Genomic DNA, 11,273 nt, shown 5'->3' on the forward strand with positions numbered 1-11,273 from the left:
GAGAGCTGGTCCAGTACCACCTGTACACGGGTAACTCGGAATCTAACACATGCAAACACATGTTCAATAGATGTTTGCATAAGTGTTTGTAGGACATGTCCTTACAAGGGTGTGCTATACATAATTTGTCCTTGCAGTGCATTTTCTAGCAGGAGAATTATGTCAACATTTAACCAGAGACACAGCCAACCTCTGCCCCTACGCCTGCACCCTGTAGTGGAAAAATTCTTTTAACCTCTGTCTTACCATTTTATGCTTATTTATTTTACAATTATAGACATTTCTCTCTGTCCCAGAGATGTTGGTACCAGCCACGGTGTAGAAGGGGAGTAAAGCAGATATTTACGAGGGTAACCCCCCCCCTTTGCATTTAGAGTCTCTCTTTTATTACCTCAGAGGAGAGGGAGGGGGAGAAATGTCTACAAAAGGAGCAGTTGAATGTATTATCAGCAGAGAGGATGACTCTTGTACTCGTACTGTTGTCTCTCCTTGGCCAAGAATAAAGTTCTCATTTAATACTGATCGTGTTCTCAGTCTTTATCGAATTTCCACGACAACCCACACAGATAGTACACTCTGGTCCTGTTTGCTGCTCTGTGCGTCTCACAAAGAAACTTTGTCTCGAGATTATTTCATTATTTCGGCTTTGATCAGACCTCGACAAGATAGAGATTTCCACAACAGTGTGTGTGTGTGTGTGTGTGTGTGTGTGTGTGTGTGTGTCTGCTTTCACCTCCTTCCTGCATGTCCTGCAGAGGCCAGAGCACCGAGTAGGCGAGCTGGCCTTGAATGTAAAAGAAGGGAGCCATGCCACAGGTGGGCTGGTCACAGTGCTGCACCTGGGAGCCAAACTCATCCATGACATACCACACGGGGACCTTCTCTTCTGCAGACTACACCGGAAAACACAAGAATGACATGTTTCATACCAACTTCACTCCCCTTAGACCTTTTTCCAGTAGGCCTTCCATGGATATGTGTTGCAAAAGAGGTCGAGATTTCTTAACAAGTGTCTAACCGGACTAGTGTGACTGGCATCACAACATGCTGTGGCCCAGCAGCTAGTCAGCTATGTAGTGTAGTATATTTTCTTCTAAGTCTCCTTGCCCTCGGTTCCTCTTTCATGGAAGTGCAGTGTTGGCAGTGTGCCATGTGTTGTATGTCCACACTGGAATGGTTTATGACTTTTGGAAACCATGACAGTAGCCTGCAGACAGACGTTAGCAGTGTGTTCCCTGGTGGATGTTTATTATTTGTTGGTTACTTTACATGATAAGTTTCATTTTAAGTTCTAAGTTTTGTTTCCTTGTTGAGACACGCTCTGTTCAGGCAGACCTAACATGGTGGAAAGCTGTGAGTGATGGTGTGCCAGCTGTATAATGGGAGTGCTCTCGATTCACGAAACAAAACAAAACAAAAACAAAAAAAGTCCATTAGGCTGTGCGGGGTTTGCATTCATATGTCCTAGTCAGGTCTCCCTGACCTACCTGCCTCAAAGCGTTAAGTGCACCTTTTTGTGCTAATGTGATTAGAGAAAAAATCAAAAAATGAAAAGACGCATGTGACTGACGAAATCAATATTTTAATATTTATATTTAAATGTTTTAATTTGCTTTTTTATGTCTCTTTATGTCCTGTGTTCTTATTTGGTAAAGATCAGAACAGAAGTTGGTTCCCTGAAAAGGGCATTTTCAGAATGTCGTTTTGACTGTGAGTAGAAAAGCTAGCCCGGGAGAAGAGGGGAGAGGATTGGATCAGGAGATGCATCTCAAACTCACTTGTTTCTTTGAATAATGTCCTAATTATTCAAGGCAAGACGAGTTGCGGTTCTTTCCTTTTCAAGCAAATGAATCCACAAACCGACTTCAGCAGCCACGAAAAGTCATGACAATGTTATTGGGGCAAAGAAAATCAAAAGGCTTTTATGCTTTTTTTATAGCCATATGATTATAAGAAAGTACAGGACATTTGGGTCCAGATCTGGTGATTTTACTATGTAACAGTGATGTAAGAATGACGGAAAAATGGGTATAAAAGGTTGTGAAAAGTAAAAGTAAAGGGTCGTTCGGATTCGCAAGCAGCTGTACATCCAACATCTAATTTTGGAATTTCTTTTTTGGAGAGAATGTTTGATACTACTTACTGCACTTAGGTCTGGGTGAGACTGCAATAAAGTGGCAAGAAATGTCTTACCTTTTTTATGGCGCCGTTTCACAGTGTCTTCCAGTCCAAGATGCAGCAAGTAGTATCAAACATTCTCTCCAAAAAAGATCCATTATCAGTTAAAATACTGGTCCATCAAATTTCACACTGTTCCAACACTTCATCAACCATTGATTGTAAATATGGTAAAATGTCAGTTAATCTTTTTACATATTCAGCCATAAATTCCTCCGTCCAAAGCAGTTTCTCCTTGTCTTGATCGTTGGGTGAATGGTCATGGACAATGCATGATAAAGCTCTGATTAAGATGGTGCTCAGTGCACCCAGGTAATGAAGATAACATTCACAGCTGCTGTACCTTTGACTGAACCTCTGTGGTGTTTCACCTAACAGCCATTGAAAAGTTATCCTGATTATAAATTGTGGGCTGTTAATTACCAAGATGTTCCAGGGGAGGTGCAGAGCGATAAGATCTGTACTATAGTGAAACTGATAAGGACGATAGTTTTCTATATACTGGTCAATTTTCTTCCATAAATACACTCAAGGTAGCCAAACCTAAACCAACAAGGCGTGATAGAGGTGCAGGTGAAGTTTCTCAGACTCTAGTGCAAAAAACAAATTCGGCCTTCTGTCTAATGATTGATTATGCTTGTTCAAGGAACACTCACCAATGTATCATCCAATTCCATTCACTAGAGCGGATTATAAAGTGTTCAACTGGAATGATTTGGCAACGAGATCTGAAGATGAAGCAGATGAGTGCTATACTCCTGCCTACCCTGTAGTCTCCACATAATACTGAAATTGTCCTACACGTTGCTAAAACAGTCAATGAACAGTACCTACTGAGCAGTTTCAATTAGACTACACCTTTTCACAAATGTATGGAATCAGGTTTTGAATATAGAGTACAAATAGTGATGGCCCAAACAAACTGTAGCAACAATGAATAAAATAATTGAGAAGAAATGTTTTCTATCTTCGGGGATAAAATCAGTTTGTTCCATTTTAGGTTAACTTTATGTGATGATTCAGGCTTTACTGGTAGTTTGGTGTTCTAAAAGATGTGATTTTTAATCATTTAGAAATTGCCATTTTATGAATCACTTTTAAAATCTATTTTCAATGATGGTTTTCACAGTAATGTAATAAATGTTTAAAAGTTCAAAGTTACAATTATGTTATGATGATATACAACGACTGTTCATGGAAATATTCTACAAAGGTGGATGCCAGACCACCATGCATTGTATGTGCTAGTAACCTCTCCATGGTGGTGACCCTACTGTACACAATGTACATGGGTCGAAGATTTTGCGATATCTTGATTTCAACAATGCTGTTGTGATTGATTTAAAAAGAGAGAAGAAATTTGTTTGGAGTGGTCAGCTAAAGATTTGCAACTGGAGAGAACAATGTGGTGCCATCTGTAGGACCAAATGGACCTTTATTAATGGATTTATTAATGGACAATTAAGTGAATAAGTGAAGAATTGTTTTATTTTGTTTGCCATTTTTGCTATACAACACACATACAAATAATATTGTTCTTGGTTGACTTTAACTCTGCTACACACAAGTTTGATTTGTTCTTGTAGGTTGTTTTCATTTTGTTTGTTATTGTTTTATACTCATAATATTGTGATTTTGTTTTTTGACTTTGTTTGACACATCATTTTAGTTTGTTTTATTCTACATATAATCAGTATAATGTAACCACCAATGCAGGCCATTGTGTGATCACCCGTGTTAAACATATAATCAAAAAGCGTTTCCGGTGGTCGTAAGGGAATTTTTCCCCAAGTGGGTTTTCGCCCTTACTTGCATTGCTGTGGTGTTGAACTATTGGTGGGGATTTGATATCCCCAGAGGAGGAATATGTGGTGTTCTGCGTGACGCATATGGACTTTTGAATAGAACATGATAAAGGCACACACATACACACCTATAATGCACAAACACAGACACAAAAGGCGCACACATAGACATACAAAATGCACAAGCACACAGATTACACAGCTAGGACAGTATTGAATGTTTCTCTGCCACCAGATAACATTCAGCCAGTCTGTTTTCAGATTGGCCTTGACCAAGATTAAGGAGTCGAGCACACACACCATGCAGGCTCATGGGAAACACACAGACAATATTACGTTCATGTGACGCTCAGAACACAGACATATGATTATAAGAAAGTACAGGACATTTGGGTCCAGATCTGGTGATTTTACTATGTAACAGTGATGTAAGAATGGGTATAAAAGGTTGTGAACAGTAAAAGTAAAGGGTCGTTCGGATTCGCAAGCAGCTGTCTCTGTGTTGTTATTTTATTGCGTTCTGGAAGGTTTTCTCCACAACATTATGCAATTTCTTGCAAACCTCTTGCAAAGTTTTTAGATTTGATTTGATTTCTGAAAATCATCTTGCAGCCCCCACTTTGGGAACCAATGCAGTAGAGTGTGGGAGCACAAATGAGTCTGATGTGACAATGTGTGATGATTCAAATGCTTAAAATGAGTTAATCAAGCTTTAATATGCATAAAAATGTGCAATGATTATTAAACACTTGGACACCATTAGATAGATGCCAGCTGCAACTTGCAGTTACACTCAAAACTGTTCAACCCCTATTGCAAATTAGGTTTATTGATAAAATGTAATTTTTTTCATCTTTGTGCAATAAATAAATGACAGTTTAAATAGTTCAATAAAACTAGTACTACAATGGTTTAATCCAAATTAAACACAAAATGCCTCTTTTAATGTGCACTGCAGTCTCAAAATGATTCAACCCTCTGAATAGAAACAGAAATCAGGTGATGTCTCAAGCACATCTGATGTAAATAATCATGGGCTTTATTAGTTGCATCAGTTGTGCTTGAGATACAAGACACCAAATACTTGTACTGGGTCTAACACTATGTTTCATTGGAACATTTACACTGTAACTATAAAAAAGATGTTTTGAGGTTAGATCAGTTCCTCCATAGATGGACTCAAAATGCAGACTCTTCATCCCACGGCATTACAAACTATCCTCTATGATTGTGTCACAAATCATCTTTTATAACAGACTCCTTTATCTGTTGTATTACATCCTGTGTCAGTGGATTGTGTTTTCTACGTACCCCCTGGGAGAGGTGATAAGTCTGGTTGTACTTCCACATGCTCTCCATCACCAGCTCCACTGTGTCTGGGTCGGGGGCTTCGCCATGGAAGTCCACCCCCATGAGGGAGGCCATTCTGGGCAGCAGGCCGGGGACCTGCTCCAGCTGCTGACGGGCAGTCTCCACGTGGTACGTCCAGGCGTGATCCACCAGGAAGACACTGCAGGCAGCACAGGAGAGGTTTAAATCTTTACATCCAGCTTTTTGATTTATTCAGGAGGCCAATCATTATCATATACAATATTCTGCTTATGCCCATTACCAACTCCTTTCTGGCAGAAGGTTCAGGTGGACATTCAGGTGAATATTCCCTTTAAACTAGAGACGTCCTCTGCCATCAGAGTTATATTACAGGCTGAATATTTATTTGTTATGACTTGTTCACTGTCCTCCTACTGCTCCTGATGATCTGACTCTCACCTCTGTACACCATTCTTAATTATTATGGGCTCCCTCCATTTGTTCTCTGTTTACACAGGTGTCAGCCTGACCTCTCTCTGTGTTCCTTCTATTTTGTCTGGTGTCCTGAGCTCTCAGCCTTGCATGCTACAATAAGCAATCCAATCAATGACACCACTGTTACAGGAATTTTTAAAAGAAAAAACTCTTGAATAAGGAAGACTGGATTCAAAGTATCAAAGTTTAAGTTAAATTTATTATTCTTGACAAGAAGGAGCGTTTAACAGTGCAATACACAAAAGGGTTACAGAGAAAAGGCCCCCTGAGGAGCTCTAACAGTTGGTTCTTATACAATTTTTTTTTAAATGGGCTGTCTCGGACACCTCCCCACTGACAATTTCCTTTTTTGGTTTTCCGCTTAGTAATGAACATTATGTTTCTTGTCCAAAATGACACTTCCCTTAACCTGTCTCTCTTGTCCTTGAACTATTTTTTAAATTATCTCTCCTTGCCAGCCTCAGTAAACACATGCCAGATAAGGGGAGTGGATGAGATATGCAAAAGACAGAAAACACACACACAAGAGTTAACAAGAGTTAAAACATCTGCATACTCCTAATTTTCATAACAATCACTGCTTCTGACTGCTAACATTAAAAAGGTAAAATATTTCACATATCTACTGTTAAATTATTGTCACATATTTATTATTAAATCATAAAATGAATATGCTGTGTCACCAGAGATTAAGTAAAACATGATCTACTGAAACACATGCTTCTTGGCAAGATGCTATTTGGTGGGGCCCCTATTCTGTCAAACTCTGAAGGAGAGATTCCTGACCTTTTTAGGAGATCTGTGGCGATAGAAACAGGCTGTAGTACATTAATAAAGGCGACAAATGCAGCATGTTCCTGAAAAATGTTCATCATAAACTTTAAAAACAGGGTGAGTGTCACAGTCGGTCCCTTCTCCGCCCACTCCAGCCCCCGAGTTACCACCTTGTACCCACAAACCCATTGTTCTCTTAGGTTGTTGGTGCCCGTCGTGTCCTACTTTCCAGCGTTTCTCCTAGTGAATTCATAGTTACTTACCGGTTCTTGTATCTCACATGTCTTTACTTCAGCCTTTTTGGATTGTTTGCCTGGATTATCTGATTGGATCTTGCGTACCGAACCTGTCTGCCTGTCATTAAAGACTATTTATACCTTTTTACCTAGTGTCCCTAGTGCTGCAATTGAATCCTGTTCCTGTGCTTTGTAACAGTGAGATAACATTAAAATGCTCTCCCTACCAATATGACAGGGAAGATGTGACTTCTAAATCATCTTAGGGCTGGGCTGACATGTAGCGAGTGATGTCTGCTGACAGGTATGACAGGATGAATGACAACTGCATCACGACTAAGCCTGTTTTGATGTGCAATCAATACAAAAAAACAATACCAGTGAAAATAATATTGATTTACAGTGTTCATCTACATGTAACACTGCAAACGACTGAGTATGTTTTGATGTGCAATCAATACAAAAAAACAATACTAGTTATGTTTTGATGTGCAATCAATACAAAAAAACAATACTAGTGCAAATAATACTGATTTACAGTGTTCATTTACATGTAACACTGCAAACGACTGAGTCTGTTTTGATGCCATGATGCAATTGTTAATGGTGCCGTACCGTTATTCTCCTCACTTCAGTGAATGGTGAGCTGCTGTCATTCATCCAGTCATACCTGTCAGCAGACGTTGTGTGTGACTTGACAGCACAAAGCTGATTTTGACTTGATTACTGCACAAACAAACAAAGTCACACCTTCCCTATTATAGCTTATAATCTATAAAAAAAGCTTATGTGCTTTAGTATAGAAGTGCTTCACACACAAAACTTGCAGCTTGGGGACCCCCTGGTGGCTGGGGGCTCTATGCAGCCGCATAGTCCCTGCATGTTCTAATAATCTTTAATACTGTCTTAATAAACACTCCTGTCAGGGGAGCCAGTGGCATCCTCACCTGTCTGGCTCTGAGGCCTGCAGCCCACTCTCCCGGGTCACCACCACTTTACAGCTGATCACAGCTCCAGGATTGCCCTTCTTCTTCTTCTTCTCCTCCTCCTCATTCTCTCCATCTTCAGCGTCCTCTTCTTGTTGGACCTGCATGATGCCGAAAACTTCCCCAGCATCATAAATCTGCGATATTAAAAAGGAGGACAGCAGTTTATATTTTCATTCAACCATATTTTTTTACATCCACTCTGAAACCCGCCACACAACAACACCTCACCTCCTATTCACCCAGTCCACGTAACAAACGTAGGGCGTGTGAAACAACTAGAAACTTCCAAATTCTTTGACACAAAATGCCACCTGGTGACTAAATTACGTGCCGAATTTACCCCAGACACATGTTATTTATTATGGGGGTTTCACCATGTTCTATGAGACGTGTGTATTCACAGAAAATGAAGGATAAAATTAAATAAGACGTTTTTTAAGGCGACTTCGGCGGAGGTCCCTCCCTCTTGACAGAATGTGACTTAAAGTGGAGCTTTACCATTTAGTCGCGGGTATCGAGCCCACACAAGCTGGGTGTCTTATTTCCTGTCGAATAACATTCATATTATTTATGTCAGAACTTTCCAGAAGCATTTTTTTTAACTTGTGTATGAACGCTGCCACGTCTGCGCAGCAGAAAACACCGCCGGGAAACAAACAAAAAAAGTAAACAAATGACGAACTACATTTCCCTGTTGAACTTCTCCTTACTCCAAAACTGGACTACAGTCACTGAGTTCACACTTTGTCCCAGCTTCACGTGTATCAGCTGTGTGCCGGCTGCTCGGTGAGCAGGAGACACGGACCTCGTTGGTGATTTTGTGATGGAGACTCCTCCAGTAGATTTGGGGTATCCCCGAGGACTGCAGGGCTCCGGCGTGGAGAGCCACAAACACCGCGAACTCCTCGTCCTCGTGTCCATCCATGATCACAGGTTTGTTGACAGGACTGTGTGGAGATGTCACTCACGTGGAGTTTGATCAAACCCGGAAGAAGGGAGTCTAAGCCTGCAGTGCATTATGGGAGAGCTTTAAAGGACCCATCTGGATATATGGACAGCTGTGCATGGTTCTGATTTCAGCCTTTTATTTCACCAAGCTCTCACCAGCAACTAAAAGTCAGCTTTTTGCTTGCTCACTCTTTGCTTTTTACTTCTTAGCTTCCTCCATCACCGTCCTCTGCCACAGAGGCTGCTGAGCTCGGTTACATTGCTTGCTTGCCCAGCTCCGGTTCTGGCACGACAGTGGCTGAGCGCCTGGCCTATTCTTCCCAGTGGTCTAAAACACCTGTGGTACAAGCTACTAACTCCCCATGTGCTCTGAGCTTGAAACAACACTGGTGTTATAAAAATTAGGGTTACACTGCTATTTAGATGTTTTTAACTTATACAATGATTGTTCCTATTTATTACATGTCTTGAAGGCACTTCCCTTTATTGATGTTATACTGAGACTGGCAGGGTGAGGTAAAGTTCAGGTTAATGTATAAATAGAGGGATTTCAGAATAGAATGAGTCAGGGACAGGTCAGAGAGATGACATCAAGATTGGGGACATACTGGCTACTCACTCAGGTGATATGTTGAAGAAAGCTGTTTAGATGCTTTATATGCAAATTGTCTGTTAACAATTTACAGGGGTTGACACAGCCCAATTTTAGGAAAATGTATAAGAACCAACTGTCAGAGCTCCTCAGGCAGCCTTTTTCTCTGTAACCCCTTTAGTGTGTTGCACTGTGAAACGCTCCTCTTGTAAAAGAACAATAAATTCAACTTAACCCTTGATGTTTTGAATCCGATCCTCCTTATTTAAGGGTTTTTCTTTAAAATTCCCGTAACAACTGGCAGCCTGGCTAACAAATTGAGCTAACAGCAGCTACAGCTGGCAGCCGTTTACTTTACTGTCCATCAGGAACAGAGAGTTGATGCGGAGCAGTCGGAGGACATCAGAGGAAAAAACAGAAAACATAAAATATAGAGAAAGAGCTTTGGTAGATCTCTAATGTTGGCAGGTGCCTTACAATGAAGAGCACTATAAGTGATCACAAGAACTTTGAATTCTGAATTTGATGGAGAGGCAGTAAAAACAGATCAGGGTTGTCAATCTGTGTCACATGAGACTATTTTGAGATAGATATCAGCAACACAGAGCTCCACTGTTGTCCAAAACACTCAGTGCTCAGGTCGCCTTGACCAGATTATGGAGAAGTCAAGCACACACACACACACACACACACACACACACACACACACACACACACACACACACACCATACACACTCATGAGAAACACACATACATTACTACGCATGTCTGGGAAATTCGTGTGATGCTCAGACTTTTTTTGTTCTTCTACTTTTTAGTCTTATTCTAAGAATGACTTAGCTCCACTTTGATGAGCAAACAAAATGTGTAAAAACACTGAAAGGTTTTTCAAAATTTGAAGAAGATGGTGTGATATGGTTAAAAGCTCAAGCAGACCTACTAACGCTCCTTGTAGTGAGATTGTTTGGTCTGGTTGTACTCCACATGTGCACCACCACCACATGTCTGATGACTTCCTGCCTACTGCATTTTATGCTTTATAATTATACTGCATTATGATTATGTCAATCATATTACCGGAGAGAAAAAGCAGTAGGCTGATGTGCCAGCTGTGTTTAATGTTCTTCATTTAGTTAAAAAGACACAGTCAGTATGTACTATTGTTCAGTTGTCTAAATCCTTCTGAACAAATCCAATTAATTAGTTCATTAGATCAAATAAACACCAATGCCGGATTGATAATATGCTGCTGTACAAAACAAACTACATACAAACACAGTGAGTGGTGTGACACATTTTTATTCAAATAAATATAATAAACAGGAGCTACATCCAAGCTGAGCATTAAAATGTAAAACATAAAAGGGTGGAATGATGAAAACTTCATAAACACACTCAAAGATTATTGCCTGCACATCTTAAAAACAGGAAATAAAATGTTACATAAAAAGTAAGAAAAAAAGTCTAAGATGATGAACATAATGTGCAGCTTACTGCACGTTAGTACAATACATCGCCCTGAACATCACATTTTGCAGCTTCTCTGCAGTGACTGATTCATTTAAAGCATTAATATAGCAATGAGCTCATGTTGAGGGAAGTAGAGGAAATGTAACGCTTAGATGGTATTTTGAGCATATATTTCCATTTTAGTTCTGGACTATTCCAAGTGGACTGCAAGTCGTTCACCTGTTAGAGAAACTCTGGTGATTGACACCTTCACCAATATTCACTGCAGGTGACACTATGTTCTAGTGTCAGCGTCTACACGACCAGACCAGGGACTGAACACAACCTCAGAGACCAGTGGTGGTCAAGTAGCAGTTAGCTACATAGCATTCTTTTTTTAAATCTGGAAATTATTCCCTGTTGGCTGTGCTTCAACCTGGTTTGACATCAGAGGGAAAAATAGTAAATATATTCTGTATAAACTATGATCCAGTT

At 40.2% G+C, this 11,273-nt stretch overlaps 1 protein-coding gene across 1 annotated transcript in view; it reads right to left on the reverse strand.

Annotated features, from left to right (window-relative positions):
• ttll12 (tubulin tyrosine ligase-like family, member 12) overlaps positions 1 to 8,815 on the reverse strand; it is a 24,313-nt gene extending 15,498 nt beyond the window's left edge. Inside the window, exons 1-4 of the mRNA XM_027272061.1 lie at positions 8,594 to 8,815; positions 7,747 to 7,922; positions 5,295 to 5,493; positions 734 to 893 (exon numbers count right to left, since the gene is read on the reverse strand). Coding sequence (XP_027127862.1) covers positions 734 to 893; positions 5,295 to 5,493; positions 7,747 to 7,922; positions 8,594 to 8,713 — 655 coding nt within the window. The 5' untranslated portion in view covers positions 8,714 to 8,815. The remainder of the gene's footprint in view (positions 1 to 733; positions 894 to 5,294; positions 5,494 to 7,746; positions 7,923 to 8,593) is intronic.
• Between the last annotated feature and the right edge of the window lie 2,458 nt (positions 8,816 to 11,273).

Source organism: Larimichthys crocea, chromosome XX (assembly GCF_000972845.2).
Source record: "Larimichthys crocea isolate SSNF chromosome XX, L_crocea_2.0, whole genome shotgun sequence".
Lineage (NCBI taxonomy): Eukaryota > Metazoa > Chordata > Actinopteri > Sciaenidae > Larimichthys > Larimichthys crocea.